This window comes from Lemur catta, chromosome 22 (genome assembly GCF_020740605.2).
Source record: "Lemur catta isolate mLemCat1 chromosome 22, mLemCat1.pri, whole genome shotgun sequence".
Taxonomy (NCBI): domain Eukaryota; kingdom Metazoa; phylum Chordata; class Mammalia; order Primates; family Lemuridae; genus Lemur; species Lemur catta.
Window position 1 is genome coordinate 23,638,712 of NC_059149.1, and position 22,662 is coordinate 23,661,373.

The following is a 22,662-nucleotide window of genomic DNA, read 5'->3' on the forward strand; positions in this document are numbered from 1 at the left end:
TTTACAAGATATTTTTAATAATAGAGAGCCCAGTTGCTGCTCTTCTCTGATAGTGAACATTTACATTTGGTTTTTCTAATTGCTTCATCAAACTTACACAGCTGCTATACCACTATGCCTTGACATGATTAATCTTATTTTTTTTTACCTTATCTCTAGCATTCCTGCACTAAAATTCAGTAAATGCAGCCACAACCAATACCAGCAATACCTGAAGGATTACAAGCCAGAGTGCATGCTCAATGTTCCATTTCCTGCCAAGTTCGATGATTTCCAATATTGTGGAAACAAAAAGTTGGATGAGGGAGAAGAGTGTGACTGTGGCCCTGTTCAGGTATTTGAAAATGATGATGTTGTCTTTAAACTACTAAGTTCACCATCGGCTAGAACCTAGGCGGGGCTCTAGCCATTGATCAAATCCACCATGGTGTTTTGTAAAACTTTAAAAAACTGTGTTTGGTTTTTTTTTTTTTTTTTTATCTGAAAACAAGCTGTTGGTGCAGCCTCATTCCAAGGATTCTTATCAATCATGTATAAAGATCTTGCTGGAGAGTAGCATCACATTTGCCTGGTTTATATATTAATTGTCCCTTCTTGTGAAAAGGACGCATAGGTGTTCTTAAGTCTGACCTCTCTTGCATAGTAGGAATCTGCTCTATAAAATTCATCATGGTCAAGTTTACTCAGAGCCTTAGGAGGCTAGCCTATGTTGCAGTTGGACAGTTCCCATTATTAGAAAACCCTTTCTTAATAGAGTAGAAACCTTTTAACCTTTCACATATTTATTATAGTCTTGATCTCTAGAACATTTAGAAAAAGCCATTGAGGCAAATTTTAAAATAATTCTTGCTATACTTTTCCCCAGCATAGAAGCTCTTTCTGTCAAGAGCTCATCATATAGGTCTGTGTTCTAGACACCTACTTCTCAAATTAATAAGTGCATATAAATCACCAGGGGTGCTGTTAAAATGTGGAGTCAGATTCAGCAGGTGTAGAATGGGGCTGAGAGTCCGTGCTTCCACAAGCTACAAGGTTATACTGATGCTCCTGGTCCGAGGACTACATTTTTAGTACCTGTGCTCTAGACACTGTGCAATTCAAAGAGGTCTAACTAATAAGACAGAAATTAGAGACTCTAGAATCAGAGTGGGGGCAGTGACCTGTCCAGAGGTTGTAAGAACTAGTCTCCAAATGTCTCAGATTAAATGTGTAGAGTATCTTAATTTTGGAAACTGATCGTCTTTAGAATGGTTCTACCATTTTCATTCTCATACATGATGTATCTTACCTGACCAGACACAGACCATTTTCCCTGCCTTTTGCTCAAGCAGATAGAGCCTAAGTGACCCTCTCGCTGTTATTATTTAATCATGCATTAAAAAAAGAACGATCAACCTGAAATATTTAGCACCTTGAGCAACAGGTGAAATGAGATCTTCATAAATGGTATTATCTCATGTCAAACTTTAGCAGGGGAAGCAGCAGTAAGACCTTTGAGGGAACCGAGGTCATAGGAGAATGGAAAATCACAAACTTTAGACTTTCTAATGCTGCCAGTGAGAATTTATTAGCTACAATGTACCAAACAACACGAGGGAAGGAAACAGAAAGAAGCAAACACCAGTTCCAAATAGTAATCTTTATCTATAATACCATAGCCAAAGGTTATGCATTAATATTTAACTCTGAAAGATTCCACAGCAGAGCCAACTAATTAACTCTTCAAATTGGAGTCAAACCACATGCCGATTTCTGATCTTTAATTTTTGATTATTGCCAGGAGTGTACTAATCCTTGCTGTGATGCACACAAATGTGTATTGAAGCCAGGATTTACTTGTGCAGAAGGAGAATGCTGTGAATTTTGTCAGGTAAGATCTTTTGCTGGGAGAGGGTTTCTCTGTTTTCAGTGTATGTAGGATCAAAGAGCTGTCTCACCATTGCACAACCTACACCGCTAATTCTAGAATGGGGCTAGGTTTGCAAATACCCCACAGTGCCTCTTCTGAGAGGCTCTAACATCTAAACAGTGGTCTGGGGACCACTGGGAAAAGCAGGTAGGCAGCACTTGGTATTTTAGGAGGGAATCCCAAGACCAACAACACTATTCTTGTTCCTGGTATAAATCATTGCCAACCTATTTAACCCCAGCTGAGAGGAAAATTGTCATCCCAACAATAGTAGGCTAAAAGGGAAAAGGATTGTATTGGGATTGGAAAGTGGTCGTGTCTAGTAGAGGGGAGATATTTCTAGGGAAGACAACCAGCAATCCAAGGGCTATTGACACTTCTTTCACCCCACTGGGTGGATTGTGAACTCATGAAGAAAAGAAACATTATCTGCATCTTCAAATCCATGCAGAACCCAGCACAATCAAATGCATATTGAATGGCTAAGTGAGAGAATATCTCTAGGCATTTCCCTCCAGGAATAAGAGTCCAGGTATTTTTTACATATGGAGGAATCTGATTTATTGGGAATGGAGATTTCTCATTATAGGCAGAGGTTCCCAGTTTGGGATTGAGGCGTGTACTAGATCCTTTTGGATGAGGAGAAAAGACAATATAAATGAGAAGATCTGCCCATTTCTCCATTTTATGTCCATTCCAACTCTACCTGAGCCTGTTCTAATACCAAATTTCAAAAACACCATCTTGTCCTTCCTAAAATTACATAAAAGCCAAGGTATTTACGAATAATAACAATTCTCAGTGGAATGGAGAAAGAAGTGATGATCTATCCTTAATGCCTTTTTTAGATAAATTAAGTGGGTCAACTTTCTGCATACTTACTGCTCCTTAGCTATCCAAATGCATCCAAGATCCAGTCTATTTGTTTTTCTTCAACAGATTAAAGAAGCAGGGTCCACATGCAGACCAGCAAAAGATGAATGTGACTTCCCTGAGGTGTGCACTGGCCACTCTCCTGCATGTCCTAAGGACCAATTCCAAGTCAATGGATTTCCTTGCAAGAATGAGGAAGGCTACTGCTTCATGGGGAAATGTCCTACCCGGGATGATCAGTGCTCTGAACTGTTTGCTGATGGTGAGAGACATCACAGTGAATGATTGATAAAGAGAATAGTGTGTATTTCTCTGCATCGTCCTATAGGAATTGGCTCAAGATAGGAGATAATTCCATATGTGGCTTTATTCCAATGTATGTCCTAGCACTTCTCTGGATGTTACATCTAACATTAATTGAGTAGCTCAGTATGTGAGCTAATGTATGTTATGCATATTTGTTGTACGTTATGTATACTTTTGTCTATTTCTCCTACTTCCTAAAATATCCTCTGGAGACAATAGGATAGTTTTAAAATGATTTTTTCCATTCTGCTTCACCACTACATGATATAACATGATACTGAAAATTCAATTACATTAGAGAAGTAAGGTCTCTTATGATTGACGATGTTCATACTCTCATTGTTTTACTTTTATCATACCATTTTGCACCCCAGGGGCAAAAGGGAGTCACGATGTGTGCTACAAGATGAATAAAGAAGGAAATAAATTTGGGTACTGCAAAAACCAGGAAAACAGATTCATTCCCTGTGAAGAGAAGTAAGTGCCCTATGGAAAAAAGTAAGTGCCCTCCTACAGGGTTTTGCAAAATCAGAATGGCTCTTGTTCTGACAGCTGTTGACCTCTTTTTACTGAGGAGGTTAGGACGAGAGGGGAGCCGAAAAGGAGAGAGCTCACATCCCTGACAGCGTTAGCTGGTGTTTGTTTATTAAGTCACGGAAAATAAGGAGGAAAGACAGGGAAGATTGAAGATGCTTGGAAGAGAAGGAGAGGGAAAGAATGCTACCAAACAAGGGACCTGGAGCAAGTGGGAGGAAGGGGGAAATAAAAAGGGGAAAGAAAAGAGAAGGAAAGAAGTGAAGCCATAAAAAGAAAACAAAGTAGAAGCTGAAATTGGGGAAGCGGGAAAATTTGGAAATTAGATCTGTTTTAGAAAGTTTATAATATCTGCTCCATACGTATTTTCTTTTGCTTTGTTAATCAGTTCATTAGAAATATTTTAAATTCAGCTATTTTGTGAAGGTATGAGTTACAGAAAGGCAAGGTGACATTGGAAAAATTATCAAACCTATTTAAAGCAGCTATAAGATGGTCTCTCTCACTCTCTTTCTCTTTCTTTTCTCCAGTTGAGCCACACCTTCAAACTTAATCTTTGAAAGGTTAGGGAATAAATTGATTTTTATAAATACTGAAAAAAATCAGGCTTTTTCTCTTCTTTAAAAATATCTTGGATAAATCTTGTGTTTAAAATTTGTTCTTGTATTTATTGGTTTTGCAAAAGAAGGCATCGTCGTGTACAGTATTTGTAATTAAAAGCAAATCATTTCTTTAGAAAGCAATTTGCAAAAAAAATAAGTTTTTGGTTTTTTATAATTCTCATTAAGAGGATATCTGGCCAATTAAAAAAAGTAACAGCTAATGAAGTTATAGACATGATTGTTTTCTAATTAATGTTTGACTATAGAATAGTCCAACATTCCTTATTTTTATTTTTATTTGTGAGTGGAACCGTTCTTCCAAGTTTGTTATTGGACATGCTACAAGGCCATGTGCCACAGAACAGGATTTGGACTGAAAACAATAACCACAAAAACCTATAATCAAGTTCAACTTTGCTCCTAAATACATTAGGTGACAATAGACAGTCAATTTTCCCGACTTTCAATTGCTGCCTAGTCTGTAAAACGAGGGTTATAATAACAGCAGTCTCACAGGCTTGTTGTCAGGATCAACTGATGGTGCTCCACGCGAGAAAGAATAAGAGGGAAATCTTGGTGCCCTGATTAAAGTTATGCTTGAACTTTGATTTAGTCCTTCAACTTACTAATGAGAAATATTTGTCTGTAAACTTGAACAACCATTGATTTGTGAGAATCACAGAGAAATCAAAAAGAAATAGGATCATTTTACATTCTTCACCTGCTCATCTCAGTACCCAGGGTCAGGACTTTGTCCAGGGATTTCTCTGTCCCTCCTGACTCCTTCAACCTGCTGGAAACCTGGGTCTCGAAGAAAGGGACCAGGCCACTTCACCGATACCTCGTCTCTAAAGTTTTATTTCTGGTCTTAAGCCTGTGAATACTGTCCCTTTCCTTCAGAGATGTCACATGTGGAAAGCTGTACTGTAGCGGAGGACATCACTCATCTCTCTTTGGAGAAGACAAGACCTATCACCTCAGTGATCCAAAGTGGAACCCCCAGAATGGCACCGTCAAATGCAAAACCACGTTTTTATACCACGATGCTAAAGATGTTGGCCTGGTTGCCTTTGGAACAAAATGCGGAGATGGAATGGTAAGATGAAAGCCCTTTGTTTTATTAAAACTTCTTGATTCAGCCATGTGAAAACAACATTGGATGCTCTAATTGCCTCCAAAGGGGCCTATGTAAATGGAAAGAAAAGTTGACAATTTTTTTTTTAATGAGGAGCAGAATAGCAATAACACTGTAATAAACATTCATGTTTCCTAACTTTAGTTATATCAAATGATATGTAATTGTGATAAATATACTTAACTAACATCTTACAATAGACAACTAATGAAGTTATAGACAGGATATTTTTTCTAATTAATGTGACTATAAAGTAGTCAAACATTCTTTATTCATTTAACTATATTTACTGGTCACATACTATGGTGCCAGTCTCTGTACACTAAAAATGAGTGGACTGGAGCATTTCATACACTGAATTACACAGATCATTACAATTCAACAAAAGCGCTTTCATAGTGGATTGACCAAAGCATATCCGGGAATCTAAAGGAAAAGTGACTGACTTTGCTCATAGAACACAGAATGGCACTTTAAATGTGTAACATTTCAGTTTTGGCTCGATAAACAACATTTTAACAATACAGAACATGGGAAAAGACTTTTTAGAAAGAAATACTTATGTAATATGCAAAAATACGAAGTATTTGGAATATTCAGTTAACCAATAATTTCAGTATGGCTTGAGCTTCGGGAGAAATGGCAAAACATGAAGTTGAGCAGACAGAATGAGGCCAAATTGGGAAGGGTTTATCATGCCGAGATGAAAATGTTAGACTGTATACTCTAAACAATAGCCAGCTCATCGGGAATGTATGGAAAGCATATGACACTTTATGAAAAAAAATCAACTATTTGAAACTGAATAGTTTCTCCCTGTGGTATGTCTTCCTTTCTCTCTCTACACTACCATCCACAATATTGCAATGTCATTTGTATGATTTGATAGAGACATAAATTAGAAAACAAAAAGTCAAAATGTAAGAAAAAAAGAATTAGAATTTAATGTTTTAATGGGCACTTAGATTTCAAGTCCGTGTATTTAACTATACAGTTTTTCACTAAAATGATTAAATGAATATCAGCTTGGTAAGAAATCTGTATTTGTGAAAATTAAGGTATGTTTACTTAACCACAAGCTAGAAAATTCAAGAACATTCAACAAGACAAAGTGTATAAGGCCTGAGGTTGAAGAAAATACCAAACAATTTGCTATTCACTTTGGATATGGAAAATTAACCTGAGATATAAAGTGAAATTATAGCGTCTCCTTCATTAAGAGTGGGAGGGACTGAAAAAGGGGGCTAATAGGGAAAGCAGCTGTTAAGAATTACATCTCAATCTCTTCAGTACATTGTGACTATGCACCTCCAAATAGAGTGCGTGTTCCTTCGAGAGAAGGCTCAGGACAGAGGCACACCCATCACAGTGGTGCTGGTTCTTCAGCCAGTTACTAGTGAAGAAAGTCATGCATAGCAAATGCGAGTCTATGGGATATCACAATGACACCAGTTAAAGAATTTTCCTTTCATTTTTGCACTAATATACTATTCTTAGACATACCCAACTTAAAAGGCATAAAATATGTTAGTTCTCTAATATTTATTTTTTTCCTGGATACATTATAATTTGGCACAGGAAGCTGGGGCAAACATAATACATAGCCCCAGGTACCCTTTAGTTGAGCCTGAAATATTTTGCATTTGGGGCCATCAGTATTCTGGACTCTGGCCATTCATGTAGTGGCATCTGGAGCACTTTTAGGAAGATTATAATAATGGATTTACTTTTAAAATAGATGTAGGGACTTCTGGTTCCAGAGGAGATGGAGTAGACACTTCTTCTGCAAAATACAGCTAAAACTCTGAACATAATATATTTAAATAGCATAAGAAGACCCTGAAATGTGGAGAGAAGATGAGATAGAAACCTTGGGAGCCAAGGAAACACAAGGCAGTGGGTTCCCCGGCCAACCAGCAATTATGATGTAATATATATTATCATACCAAGTCAAAAAGGAAACTTCCTAGAAACTGAAGAAATTGTGGCAATTGTAATTTTAGAACAATTTGATAGACTAACACTCAAAGCATTAATAAGGACATAACCATTCTGAAAATGAGTTTGATATAACAATGTTTTCATATACAATACCTTCATCAAATACTTATGAAGGATTTCTCCATCCAAAAAGGATGCTACATGTGGGATTCTATAATGGGAAAAATTACCTAATTTGTAATTAAATCATATAAATTGAAATTACAATTTTACATGCAAATTACATGAAAAATTATACATTTCACATGCATTACATGAAATTACAATTTCTCATATATTGTAAGCCATTCTAATTCATGTTGGTTACTTCATCTCTAGGTGTGCAGCAATGGTGAATGCGTGAACAGTGAAAACGTTTACAGTTCAACAAATTGCCGCTCTCAGTGTGGTGAAAATGATGTAAGATTTGACTGCTTTTTCAATTAATGTCTTACCAGCTACTTAGGACTTTATTTCTGAGCCTGTGTGTACATGCATATGCACTTTTGCTGATTTTTAAATCAAATATATATTTGGGATCCATTTTTCACGTGTCATCAATTAAATTGATCCAAAGAGCCAGACCAGATATCATTACACACAGATATTGCCTGCACTGTAAGTATATGACTTATTCTTGAACTGGTAATCTAGAAATCCAGCAATTTATGTACATATAAAGTTTAAACCTGAAGTTTAAACTTGAATCTTTTGCAACACCCCTTATAGTTCAGTTACACCAATGTCAGCTTTAGCTTAATGCTTTTAAGAAAAACAACAAAATGTATAATCTTTTTTTTCTCTTAACATTGTTTAATACTAGTAGTTACTAGCAGTTTTTGTCTATGGGTAACATCTGCCCTAGGCCTGATTAGTCAGTAACTCTATATAGTAACAATTATATATATAAACTTTAAAAATCTTCATAATAAACTTAAGAGGTGGGTATTATTCCTACGCCCACTTTTACAGATGGAGAATCAGGCACACTGATGTGCCATGGGAAAAGCTGAGATTTTAATCCAGAAAGATAACTCCAGTGTCTGTGTCCTTAACCATTACACAGTGCTCTTGGATGAACTAAACATTATGCTACCACTTTTTCCCCACATCAATATTATCTCATCATTACCAAGCTTAGAGTCTGCTCTTTGGCTATGGTATGTCCAACTCTAGCTGACTCTAGCAAGGCTGTACATTTAAAAATATGTACTTTCTGGAATGATAAACCATGCTGTCTCATTTATCCTTGAATTTGTAGCTATCATTCTCTTGTTCAAAGGCCTTCTTCAAAGGTGGTTGCTTCTCTTATTTTGTGTGCTTATTTATGTGCAACACTGATTTTGGTAGGCATGTTAGCTAACTAATCAATAAAAAGGTTTTTGTGTGTTTGATGTAGAACTTGCAGTAAGCTAAGTGAGCTACAAAACACAGCTTATGCCAGTCATTTGATAAAATATGATTGACTGCTCTTCCAGGGGGATGGCCATGAACTCCAGTGCCACTGTGAGGAAGGACAGACATCTGTAGACTGGGAAGAAACCTTAAATGTTACCAGTGAGCATCCTAGAATATAATCTTACATATATCAAAGCCTACCCAGTGAGAACATTTTTTTTCTTATTTTCCAAGTCTGCTACATATTTGTAGTGTTTCTATATGGATTTGTATGGTCTTTTTATTATTTTTTCATGTTTGAATATACAAATTGAATTTACTAACACTGCCTTTTAGAGGTAACATATTCTCTTCTAGCTAAATCATGCTTAGATCCTCTAAGAATCCTCAACATAACAAGGATTAATAAACACCCAAACTTTTCCTGGTGATCATGGTTCCCTTAAATATAATGGAATTGTGGGTGGAGTGTCAATTGCTAATACAAATGATAGTTTGTATAATGTTTTGGCTTTTCACTTTGTATAAAAATAATTGAGAGGGGAGGAGAATTAAAGTCCTTTAGAAAGGGAAAATCAAGATTGTAACAGCTCCGTTAAATGCTAACATTCCACCGTTCTACAACTGATGCCCTGGCTGATGCCCATGTTTTTCCGTGTTGCAGATATCGCCATCTTGGTGGTTGTGTTTGTCCTGGTTGTTACAGGCATTGGAGTTGTCACATTATTAATTCGTTACCAAAAATGTATTAAGTTGAAGCAAGTTCAGAGGTATGTCTGCATTTTCCATGGGTTGAACTGGACTGTTACTGAGAATATTTAAGCCTTGTGGCTGTAGATGGGGGAATAGTAATGAGCCTCTTAATGAAGGTCAGGTGAGAATAGTAGTAAATCACGCTTTTATGTACTTATCCAAATGCTTATTCTCCAGTGGTTCCCAGACTTTGTGCACTTTGAAATCACCTCGGGATCTTTCAAAAAAAACCAAAAAACAAAAAACTGCTGATGTGGGTTCAACACATTGTGATTTGGTTGCTATAGGGTACAACCTCAGCACCAGTATCTCAGAAACCTTGTAGCTGATTTAGATCTAGCCACAGGTTTATCCCATAGCTTGCATCAATGTTACATTTCTTTCTCGCCAGCCCAGCTAGGGAAACCCTGGGCGTGGAGAATAAAGGATACTTTGCTGATGAGCCGCAGACAAGGACTGAGCCAGTCTTGCCAGATATTCATCCTCTGCATGTAAGAAACTTATATTTGCAATAGTTAATTAATTGATTTTTTTTTAAAAGTAACTGTGTGTGTGTTTAAAGTGGAACGAACCCTAAGCTAAGTGAGGTGGGAGATGCAGGGGAGCAGTTTAACACGGTTCCATACAAATAAACCTTTGAATCTACCTATGAGGAAAGAAAAGGGAGCAGGACTCACACAAACATGCAACAGTGACCAAGGCACAATTTCAGGACAGAATACACTGGTTAAGTAAAATATTAATTTTTGTACTGTTTAAAACTGGGTATTAACTGACTGTGGCTAGATGCAAGTGCCAATGAACATATAATGATGCCAGTATTTTTAAATTAGGATTTTTTGGTGGTTGGTAGTGGTCTAGTTACACAGTCCCAGAGATTTTGAATGCTTTGCCTAGGACTCTCCCCATTCCATAAGCCCTGTGTCTGTCACTGCACGATAATGCAGAACATGCCCCCACCCTGCCCCCAGGAACGTAGCAGACATGCTTCTACTGAACTCCACTGGAGTATTTAGAGATACACAGTTTATCTTTCTCTAGTTCCATGTTGGTTTCTGATCATTTTGTTATCCATTTGTATTCTTTGTGAAGCCAGTGTTGACCCCAAGATGGGGTCAAACCAAATCTTCATTGTCCACTCTAATGGACAGAAAATATCGGGTGATAATTTTACAAGTTTAAACTGAGATTTTCTGGAATGAAACCACATGTTGCTAATATCAATCTCATATATTTGCCTTGAGGTTTAAATGAGGAACTGTACGTAAATGTACTTAGCATGGTGTTTGGTATGTAATTAGCACTTATGTGTTAATTATCTACTATGCCTCCTGTGCTGTTTTCCTGAGTACGTTTACTTTCCTGAGTACGTTTTTCCTTAAATTAGGGTGTAAAACAGGCACTCTCCCAGAGGAGGGAGTCAGGTGCAGGTGGTCTGAGTCCATGATCAATGATGAATAATCACAGAAACCAACCCGAGCTTCACACAGAGCCTGGGAGATATGTGTCACACTTGTAGATTGTAAGATCCTTAAGGGCTTTGGGCTTTTTGGTTAAATGAGGGGCACCTTGAGGAGGGAATTAATAAATATTTGTTGAATATATGAATAAATTCAATTTACTACCGATGATGTATACACCATGATATATTTTAAACACAGATTGTATAGGAAAGTTTGGGACCTCAAATCTCATATTTAGGGCTTTTGTGTTATTTGGCATAAAATTGTATAAATAATAATAATTTAGCTGATGCTTGTTTGACACAGTTACCCATCCTTAGCCAAATTGGAGTTTGGAAAAGATCTGTCTTTGATGTCCTTTCCCTGTTATATTAACGATGCTTGGGGTTTTCCCCCCTTTTGGCACCAGAGCCTCTTCCAGGTTCTGCTTCTTCTAGACCATTCTTTCTTGGTTGTATTAATGTCTATTGAGGCCAGGCACAGTGTCTCACTCCTGTAATCCCAGCCACTCAGGAGGCTGAGGCAGGAGGATGGCTTTAGGCCAAGAATTCAAGGCTGCAATGAGTTATGATCGTGCCACTGCACCTCAGCCTGGATGACAGTGCAAGACCCCATCTCTAAGACAATAAATAAGAAATTGTAAAAAATGTCTACTGGGGAGTTAGCAGAAAACACTTTAAAAAGAGTCAGGCATATCTGTATCTTAAAAGGAAGTTTTGGCGGTGCTCAAAGACCCTCAAGATTCAAAGGAATGTCGTTGGTTGTGAAACTTCAGGCTTTCAGACAATTAGAGAGATTAAGATTTGGAAGCTAACAGACCTGTCTTGAGCTGCTCATCACACAATACGTAAAGAAACTCTCACTCTTCCCACCTGTGTGTTTTTTATAGACAGATCCTTACTTAGACTCATCTATTGCAAGGTAACAATCTAGGGAAGAATAGTGTATCCTTGTCTTTTAGTATTTGCACATTTACTAGGAATCTATTCCAGGGATGGTTGGAAAATGTATTCTGTGGGTTTGAGAAATAGTCATGCTTGAATGTTAAATGCAGATTAATAATATCTCTTTTCACTAGCAGAGAACTGCTGAGTCCTTGGAGAAACTTCCAACCAGTTTTTCAAGTCCCCACTACATCACACTGGTATGTTCCTTGCACCTTTCCCTGGTTGTGATAATCTGGGTCCATTTCAATCAAAACTTTGATGCCACTTAACCATAAAAGGCCTAATAATATAATGTAGTTCTCTTATTTGAGGTGGAAATAGGACACTCTGACTTAGAGACTTACTTTTTAGTAGGGTGGTGGGGACTGGGGTGAGAAGAGCGATGTGAGCCATGCAAGTCCTGGGACAGATTCTGTCTTTGTTTAAAATGTTGGCATTTTGTTCATCATGATACACGTGTTTTCTTAAAAGTCAGTTTCAAACTTTTGAAACTAACACATTAACATGTTGTTTATTGTGATCACTGACGGTTTTTTTTACTCCTTAAATTCTGCTCCTGAGTTGAATGCCTCATTCACCTCACCCTAGTCCTGGCCTCAGTTCTGAGGGGTAAAAACACAAGGGTAGTTTTCAATGAGGCCTTGACTAGCCCGAGGGCTCCCCCACGAGAACCCTCAGTTAACCAGGGTGGTATAACCCTTGCATCAGCATTTATGAGAGAGAAACAAACTAGCCAGATTAGCACATACAGCATTAAAGACTGAGTCAAAAAAAAAGAACCATTACAGGATCTCTAGGAATCACCAGAATTGCTAGAGTGTGTCTATATCTGCATTATCAAAGTCACACAGTGGAACACTTCTTACTCAGAACTAGGTGCCGAATGCACTGAGATTCTCAACTCCATATTTTTAAAATTAGCAATTCTCATCGAGCTTTCTTTATGAAAGACTAAAAGGCTGTGATTAGAGTAGTTTTCAGTCTGTGATTCCACAGAATCCTCCAATCACACAAAAAGATCCTAGAATGTGCTGGATGGTAGAGGTGGAGCTGTGTGAACAAACTTCCCCGTTTTCCATTCAACCAGTGTGGTACATTTAAAAAAAAATTCTGTTTTGCTGGGATTCCAATAGAGATATTACCTGAATGAAAACTCTAATGTTGTAAAAATATTTTAAACTCTCTTACCTGATATATTCTAGGAAAGATTTATAAATTTTACAAGGAATAATGGTATCTGATAAAACTTCACTTACCCAGAACTATCCTTCCCCATTCCTCTCTCCCCTCTCCCCTACAATCCCAGAGCAATTTACAAACTGTGTGGATTTTTCACCGAGCAAGAAGAGATGGTCTGCGTGTGTGTGCATTTGCTCATTTGTATGTGCGCACATGCACGTGTGTGCATGTATTCGGGTGCAGTTTCTGATGGGACATAATTTGTTTATTACAGAAACCTGCAAGTAAAGATTCAAGAGGAATTACAGATGCCAATCAAAGTGCCAAAGTGGTAGGTTCCCCATGACACTTAGTACCCCTGTTTTTTTCCTTTTCAGATGCTGATATTTTTGTGTTCTTTACCTACTCATTGCTTGACTGGGGACATCCTCCCTACTTACCAAAAGAATAGGAGGGCTAAAAGTGTTTTCACTGATATGCTACAATTTCTAACAGATTAATTCTGCTGAGCATGTTTTAGTCCAACAGTCTTACATCTGCCCAAAGGAGCAAGCTAGAGTTGCCACGTATTTTAGAAATAACGAAAACATTACTTTTCTCTCTCACTTTGCTAGCCGGAGTATACATACGCACTGTTTTTTTCCCAAATACTTTAAAGGAATAAATAGTGCTGGTAATCACAGAAAAGGAACAGTTTTCTTCATGATTGCTTTACCAAAGTTTTCACTTACCAAATCAATAAGTGTGAATTATCATTTCACATTCGAATGACTAAGTCTATATTAGAAAATGTATCCAAAATTTTGATTTATGTCAAAGAGAGACAAAATGAGTTTTGTTTGGCTACATTTCTGAGTTTTTGTTTTCATTCCTTCCTTCATTCATTTTTGTTAAGTTTCTTCAGCTGAGCAGGTTCTGGGTTCGTATGAAGCTTCCCTCCACAGAGTGTTCCTATAAAAACTCCTGCCCGATACAGACACGCTGCCTCTGCTGGGTCACATGAAGCAGGACATTTTCTAATGATCCTTCTACTCCATGTGACAAGTCTGTCCCAGAGAAAGTAGAGACACTCCTGAGTGCCAGCAAGGTGTTTGGCATCCTGTAGTGGAAAAGAAAATTATTTCCTTTTTTCCCACGTTAGACCTGTTTATTTTATAACTGCTTCATTAGCATGGCTAAGGAAATCAAGAAAAGGGTGAAGAAGTGTAGTACAACAGAATCCAGAAAGGTTATTCTAATTAATGGATATAAATGAGGAACTGAAATACATGTTTACAGATTTTATGGGAAACAACTTATTTTTAACCATCTGTTTCTATTTAGAGCTTGAAATTGGATATCCAAAATGGCTGTGCAAGGCTAGGTTGAGTCCGGATGCAAGAGCTTCACAACCGTCCCTAGATATTTGCTTTACAGAGTTCTGGTAGTTTCTCAAATGTTCTTTATCCAGACAGAAATGACAACTTTCTGTGAATATTTACCTGCAGAATTTACAACCTGTAGCATATGCATGTACTACAGAAAGAAAAGTTCTTATGGTTTTTCAAATGCTTCTTAGCTTAATATGAAAATAAACGAGTCTCCTTGCTCTAGTATTTTCCTACAAAATGTTACTCTAGTTTCTTTTAAAGGAGTCAAAACTTTGATGATGGTAACATAATTTAAGAAGCAAACATCACTTCTTTACTTCTTTGGAAACACAAAAGTACTTATTTTAATTTGAACACGGTGTCACTACCACTAATTGTAGTGTAAATGAAATTCTGTCCTGCAAAAATGCCAAGAAAGGCAGGGCAGAGTGGCATCGATTCCACTCATTAATTAAAAAAGTGAAGAAGGCAGAAGAATAGTCACCTAACTACAGAATAGTTCTAAAATCTTAGTGGTAGCAAAAAAGCAGGACACAACATGCTCTTAGCAATTCTAAATTCCTAGGTCTGCTTCTCTAGAATTCTGTAAGAAGTTAACAGAGAAGTTAGAGGGTTACAAGAATTTCAAAAAAATGACTCCAACTGAGAGGGACATACTCCTAGCTCCTAGGAAGGGTTTTCAAGATCCTCATACTCTATGGATCTCAGCATTTGATGGGCAATTTCTGTGCCGTCTCTGCCCTTTCCCTGTTGGTTTGTCATGGTGTATGGGGATGGCCTGAGAATGATTTCAGCTGTTTCTTATACAGATGTTTCTCAATTCTTCTCTTGTCATCTCTATTTTTTATCTTGTGAACTGTTAAAGCTACATGCAATTTTTTTTCATTCGTTGAAATAAAGTCTTCAAGTGCTAATTGAAAATGTTCTGACTCAATGAAATAAAGGCTGCAGCTGAAGGCAGGAAAGCCTGTTTGTTATCCTTGGTAACATTTTTTGTTGCTATCCTGACTTGTTTGTTTCTGCCGGAGGAGACAGCAGAGGACAGCAGTGACTCAGCACTTGGTATCTCATCTGTGTCTGTTGCTCTAATCAAAATCATCGCTTTAAGAAAGAATATTGATAAATGTGTACTTAAAGCCAATGATACCCATTTAAACATTTAATGTAAATTTGTGGGGGGGGAAACCCCCAGAAACTCCATATCTGATAGACACCAGCCTCATTAAAACAAACAGTAATCTTCTGATGTACAAGTTCAAGGGTAACTGCATCTGCATAGTCTCAACACCGCATGTTGATGAACAATGCACATTTTGGTGATATCGTCTTCCCTTCATAAAAGGATCACCTTCCTGATTCATTACTTTTGTTACTGTTCCCCTGTCTCTTGCAGAAAACTCATCTCATGCACACACACCCCCATTGCTCTGTCTTAGGCTCCACATTTAATGAGCTGCTAATTTCTGGTGATTTCTTTTTCCTAATTTCTTCTCTCTCTCCAGTAATAAACATCTCTGCTACCCCTAAATCCTCCTGCCTCATTGCTGCCTGTCTAGATAAACTCGCTAGATTTCTAATCAGCTTTCCTTTTCTTCAAATAACTCCAGAAGCCTTCTGACAGGTAACCCGCTTTTTGATTTTAGGTGGTGGTCTCCATGCTACCTATTCTAGGCCATGGGGACTTTACTTTTTTCCGATCCTGCCACTGTCTGCTCTATTTCTGAAGATTCTCTCCTTCCAATAGTTTCCAGAGTAGGAAGCATTTTTCACAGCTTCTATTTACTATTAATACTTGTCCCCTGGGAGGCCCAGTTTTCCGTGGTTGTGGAACCAGTTTGGGGCCATAATTTCACAGGAATGTGCATCAGTTGTCCTAGCTCCATCCTCTGGAACGGGGGTGTGTGAAGAGGTGGGATTAAGTCATCCTGCTAACCCGACTCATGATCAGTTTTTCAGCAATGAGGCTCGAATGTGTCCAAAACTTCCACACAAGCCCCGATGGTCTTTAATCCCAAATTTGACCCCAGTCCCACAACTGCATTCCTGTATCTAACCCCAGTTGCTGAGCACTGGGTCTCCAAGATTGTAGCCCTGCTCTGAGTGCCAGCCTACCTAGATGCAGCCCTAATACTTGCTGGCTCTTGTCACCTCTGGGGATGTGAATCCTTTCCCTCGACTCTACAGTGGCTGACAGGAATCCTGTTGTGAATAGACAGACTTACTAGACCTGCCATCCAAGTCCCTCTGCCTTGCACCTCAGCCCCTGCAATCTTGCAGCCCTGACCTATACATGGACCTAGACCCCTTCCCGCTGCTAGAACTTGCCTAGACTCAGACCAAGCTTGTTATATCCTGGCAGGCTGTGTTTTGGGGTCCTGGGCCATTCTCTGCAGCTAGGTCATGGCTCCTCTGGCCTGGATAGAGGCAAATTTAGCAGGAAGCTATGAAGCTTCAGGGCCTGTCGTATGCACTGCCCCTTCCAACACCTTTTATCTAATTTTATATTTACATTTTTTAACAGCCTTTAATAGGCTGGATTTGGGTTGGGGAGGAGAAGCCTAAATGATTTATAAGCAAAAGTGGCGAAGACTATATAGGAAACAAACAGGACAAAGATGCATCTTAGCCAGCCTGAGTTTGGAGCTGCAGCTCAGGCAAGGAGTGGACCAGCCAGGGATGGAATTGGGGTGGGGGTAGGGGGTGTTCTAAGAATAAGAGAAGCACCGAAGGTTTGACAAGCTCTCCACACACCCCTGGGCTGTGCGTAGGGGTTGTGTACCCGAGAGAGCACCACAGAGAGTAGAATCTAAGAGGGAACTGAAAACTGGGTGAGCTTCCACTCTGCTCCCCAACCCACACACAGATCAGTGGCCCGAGGGCTGAAGTTTTACCGGCTCCTGGGGTTTAAGCAAAACCTCTGCCCCAATCGCTGACTACAGTAGCATGCAGACCCAAGGGCAACCCACAGAAAAACAGGATAAAATGTAAAAACAAGAATTAAGACCTAGGAAGAGCCATCTGTTTCTGCACACTTCACGAAGGCAGTTGCGAGGAGGGCAGGGGAAATAGATGCTGCACTTCAAGTTCAGGCAAGTCACTTTTTAAGACTCAGAAAAATAAATCAGAATCCATATTTGTTATACTATATTATCTAAATGCTACTGTCCCAAGGAATCTTAAGTATGTTTTTGTATCAGTTCTGCCAGGAATGCAGCAATGGTGATACCAAACAAAACAAAAACCTTCAGCTACCGATGACTACCACCAGCATTCCCAATACAGCGTCAATTATTCTCAAATATCCACCTTTTCTGCATAGCCATTCTGCCATTTTCTCAAGGCATCTGTCCTTCCAGATGATTATAGAATTCAAAAGCTCACAGTGGATGTGCTAAAATTGAGAAGTCATAGTCTAAGAACGGTAATCACTCCTTTATTAGCGTGCCAGTATCTAGGTCCCTGACAACCCATCATTGAAGTTCATGGAAGAACCACTAGGTGGCCACACAGCTAACAAAATTGCATTTTAGCTGAAAAGCTGCTCAATGCTTCTCTCCCTTTTCCAGAAAGCACGAGGCCTTCTCAAAGTCACGACTTTAGATACATTTACTAAGAAATTTGATAGACTTCATTCTTGATTATTAAAGATGGAAATCTGAGTGCATTTTGCCAAACACCACTTTCTTCTCTGCCAGGGTTGTGGATAGAAGTAAACGGGGTCCGTACCCCTAAACAAAAGGGGAGCTGGGTTGACAGCTGCATTTTGAATAAAGGTTTTAAATTGGCAAGGTAAATCCTCCTTACTCCCAGTTACGAAGTCCAATCCTCTTGACGTTGGTGTGTCCATAGACCCAAATAACCCAGTGTCCCCAAGACTATCATGGGTGGGTGTCTAGTTTTTGTTTTTTAATTTGATCTGTTCATTTTTTTTTTTTTTTTTGAAGCCCCAGCAAATTAACTCTGCTTACTGCTGCCATGGAAACCTGAAGAGCTGCCCCTTCCCCAGGGATGTGTAATGGATAGTAAATGTCAGGAGAAGCTGGCGCCTGTGTTACTTACCTGACTATGTGGTGGACTGTTGATGACAATCGATGTCCTCTGCTAATCATCCTCAAGGAGTGAGAAATATTGATTAGATTCCTGGGCCTATTGGAAGCTTCCTGATCACTTTCTAACGGAAGGTCAGGCTTTTAGGAAACTCAAGAGCCGTTATATTGGGAAGTAAGTGTCTCGTGGGTTTGACAGAATCCATTAACGTACTTCTCCAGGAAAAGCTGTAACCGTGAGCTACATGTAATGGATATTGATTGCAAAGATAAGAAGATACATGTAACTTTAAATCTCAGGGGTCTCCAGGGACAGAAGACATAGGAAAGGGGGTCTTCAGGATCACAGGATTTCCAGCTGTGAAGAAATATATCAGAGTGATCTTTAGAGAATCTTAGACAAGTGAATTCCAAAGCCAGAGTCTCTTGCTCAAGGATACCAACAATTTGCTACAACAACAAGAACAAACATAGCATTTATTGAATGCACGCTATTTGTCAGACAGTAAGTATTCTAAGCACATCATATGCATGGTTTCATTTAACTTAAAACAACAATGAGTTCACTACTATTATTGTTCTGATTTTACAACTTGAGAAAATTAAGGTCAAAAGATGTCAAAAGAGATTGCCAAAAGAGAGATAGTTGATTAAGTAGTAGAGTCACTATTTCAAGTCAGAGAGTCTAACTCTAAAGAGTGTGCTTTTATTAATAATCATTACTATGCTGCTGGTTTAAATACAAGTTTGATGGGAAAAAGTACAGTCCCCCCCACACTGAGAAATATTTAGACCCGTGTAAGTGAAATCCATATCTCAGTGCCATGCTCATCTTCCATCCACCAAACATTCTCAACAATGATACATGGGTTTATATATCAGGAAGGAAAAGCAAAGCCAGGCAGCAGGCACCTCCCAATTCAGCAAGACCATGGGCTGAGATGCTGTTGTCCAAGGCAGAGCTCTAGTGGGGATGGACTTGAGATTTTAACACCTTTTGCAGCTCTCATAGACCACTTTCCAGCAAGTGATTTGTGATTCTGGAATCTTTTCTTTGTTTGACAATGATCTTGGATTCTCGAAGATGCTTTCCCTACAGAACAGGGCTCTATCTGGGTGATATTTCAATTCATCTCGTGTGCCTGGCTAAGCTGTCTGTGGCTGCCTCTGCCATCACTGTACAGGGAAGAGAAGCCAATGGAATTATTGACTTTGGGCAGCAGCCAGTGGGCCAGGGGATGGCACAGGGGCAGTCAAGAGGCAGAGCCATCCAGTAAACCCTTCTTCCTTGCTTTAGCAAAATGAAGAGTGCACCAGATGAGTGGTCACTTTGAACACATCAGCCAAGGGAAAGTATCCACACAGCATCTTCCAGACTTCTGGTATCTGCTTGACTCTTCCACATTTCCATGAAATGTGCAAAGCTTTGTGGTGAGGATTATTTTACAGATGAGGAGACTAGGAATAAGAGGTCCTGAAACACACAGCGGGGAGACAGCAAGACAGAAATCTGGACACCGGCCTCCGTCCAAAGCCACAGTCAGAACCATCACTCACTTCAATTTTGAGCTGACCAATCTGATAACAGCATCACAGGTGGCAACTGTATGACCTAAGAGTTCATTCCTGGAAAAGGCAGCTTTGACATCAAAAGGGGCTGATCAGTAGAGAGCAGTGAGTGGGCCCTGGGGGGTGGGGAACCTGAGGACTTGAGGCCACATGTAGCCCTCCAGACCCTCCAAGTGCAGCCCCTCCATCGAATCCAAACTTCACAGAACAAATCTCTTTATTAAAAGAATTTGTTCTGTAAATTTGGATACGGTCAAAAGGCCACACTCAAGGATCCAGAAGGCTACATGTGTCCCCAAGGTCACAGGTTCCCCACCCCTTCCCAAACCTCATGTTGTAATTTTACCCTCAATGTTGGAGGTGGAGCCTAGTGGGAGATATTTGGGCCATGGGGTCAGATACCCTGTGAATGGCTTGGTGCCATCCTTGCTGGTAATGAGAGAATTCTAGCTCTATTAGCTGCCTCGAGAGCTGGTTGTTTAAAAGAGGCTGACCTCCCCTATCACCCTCTCATGCTTCCTCTTTCACCATGTGATCTCTGCACATGTGGCTTCATTTCACCTTTTTCCATGAGTGGAAGCAGCCTGAAGCCCTCACTGGAAGCGGATGCTGGTGCTGTGCTTCTTATACAGCCTGCAGAACTGTGAGCCAAATAAACCTCCTTTCTTTGTAAATTACCCAGCCTCACATATTTCTTTAGAGCAACACTAAATGGACTAAGACACCTCATGTCATCAGCATTAGCCTCCTGCTATCAAAGTTACGTTAATAAGCCTGGAATGGGGAAATAATAGTTTAAGTGACATCCTGAGTTTCCAGGTCGTTCTGTCCTATCCCTTAAAGTCCCGACTCTGAGGCCTGCCTCGTCAGACCCACTGGGGAAAGAAGCTGCAGGTTAATTTGATCTTCTCTGAAATGTCTGACACTCCCTGCAGAAGGACATTGCCAAAGTTTGAGGTACCATTACCTACTGCAGTATTTGATCTGGCTGAGGGAAGGAAGAAGTAATCTCCTAAGTAGCACATGGAGCAAATCTGATGCCTCTGTATTGAGACGCTGCCAAGAACAATTCAGAAGAGAAATAAATCAATTCGTTCCATCTTGTTAATGCTGCCTTGGTGGCTTAACAGGTTTCTATGCTGAAAATAGCACAAGCTGGACACAGTGACACTCAATATCCCACCTTCAGAAATGAATTATCAGGCACAATTGGATGTCCTAGTCCTGCCGTGGTTCACCTGGATCTTCAAGTAAGAGAACACTTAAGCTCAGGAAGAAAAAGGATAAAATGGCAGAACTACATGACATCATTTCCTACATCACAGAATAGCCAAAGCTAGGATCGTCTTCACCAGGCCACCCCAGTGACTCTTCTAACAACAAACAAACAAAAGTAGAGACAGAGACCAAGAATACTTGTAGATTTCAGAGGGAAAAATGGCATAAAAATAAAATAACAAATATGGACTGACACCATTTAGGCTCTGTTTACTTATTCATTAACTTCTTCTTTCAATATGCACTCGTTACATACTCACTGTATTTGAGATTTTCTAGGGACATGAACATATACAGGTGTATAAAGCTCTGCCCAGAGCAACTTAAGCCTCACAGGAAAGTAAAACAGGTTTCTACATGGGTGATCATAAATTAATGTGATGGATGGCCCAAAGGAGGAAGGGAGTAGGAGACACATATTATTTGTTGGGATGGAGTTGGCTTCAGAGAGGCAAATTTTTATCAAGATCTTAACAAATGTACAAAGGTTTTCCAAGCAGAGAATTAGCATTCCAGGGAGAAACAGAGAGTCTACTGCATAGCAGAGTTCGGTGGGTCCACTCTTGGTCAGTAGGTTAGTGTAGTAGAATCCTGCAGTATATAGGAGAGCATAGTATGAGAGTAGACTGCCTTTGAGATAACCATAGTGTCCTCTACATTGCGATAACCATAGTGTCCTCTACACTGTGATAACCATAGTGTACTCTACACTGTGGTTATCTTAAAGGCAGTGGATTTATTTAGCTCATATAAATGAGGGTAACATGGTCAAATTTGTGTGGAACAGTGGTTCTCGACAGGGGTGATATTTCTTCTCTGAGGACAATTTGGCAATCTCTGGAGACATTTTTGATTGTCGCAACTGGATGGGTTGGAAGTACAACTGGCATTTAGTAAGATGAGGTCACTGATGTGGCTAAACATCCTACGATGGGCACAGCAGACTCCAGCCTTCCACTCTTCCCGTCAAGTGATCATCAGACCAAAACATCAATAGTGCCACAGTTGAAAAACCCTGTACTGGAGAGTTTAAAACAAAATTTTAAATGAGGTTATTTTAACTCTAAGAAAAAATATGTACGATTAAAGAAATGTAATCACAAATATTACATAGTTCAAATACGAGAAATATTTAAAACAATTGTGTTATAATTGTTTTGGAAAGAGAAGTATTGAGAGAAAGGAGGTAAAAAGTGATAAATATTTATCTTTCATAGTTGAAAGATAGTGGATAACTCCTAAAACTGACAAATGTACAAATGTAAGTATAAGTAACTTATTTAGAAATACTGAGGCAGCTGATAGCGGGAATAAATAAAA

General features: G+C 39.2%; 1 protein-coding gene across 4 annotated transcripts in view; it reads left to right on the top strand.

Annotated features, from left to right (window-relative positions):
- ADAM7 (ADAM metallopeptidase domain 7) overlaps nt 1-15,414 on the top strand; it is a 35,302-nt gene extending 19,888 nt beyond the window's left edge. For 2 of the 4 annotated variants that reach the window (XM_045535287.1, XM_045535290.1), the window contains 12 exons: nt 160-334; nt 1,781-1,870; nt 2,849-3,044; nt 3,463-3,565; nt 5,125-5,320; nt 7,679-7,759; nt 8,818-8,896; nt 9,402-9,507; nt 9,882-9,981; nt 12,032-12,097; nt 13,354-13,410; nt 13,975-15,414. In XM_045535287.1, the coding sequence (XP_045391243.1) occupies nt 160-334; nt 1,781-1,870; nt 2,849-3,044; nt 3,463-3,565; nt 5,125-5,320; nt 7,679-7,759; nt 8,818-8,896; nt 9,402-9,507; nt 9,882-9,981; nt 12,032-12,097; nt 13,354-13,410; nt 13,975-14,082 (1,357 nt within the window). In that variant the 3' untranslated portion in view covers nt 14,083-15,414. The remainder of the gene's footprint in view (nt 1-159; nt 335-1,780; nt 1,871-2,848; nt 3,045-3,462; nt 3,566-5,124; nt 5,321-7,678; nt 7,760-8,817; nt 8,897-9,401; nt 9,508-9,881; nt 9,982-12,031; nt 12,098-13,353; nt 13,411-13,974) is intronic. The other 2 variants (XM_045535288.1, XM_045535289.1) reach the window with 2 other exon arrangements.
- Nucleotides 15,415-22,662: the final 7,248 nt, after the last annotated feature.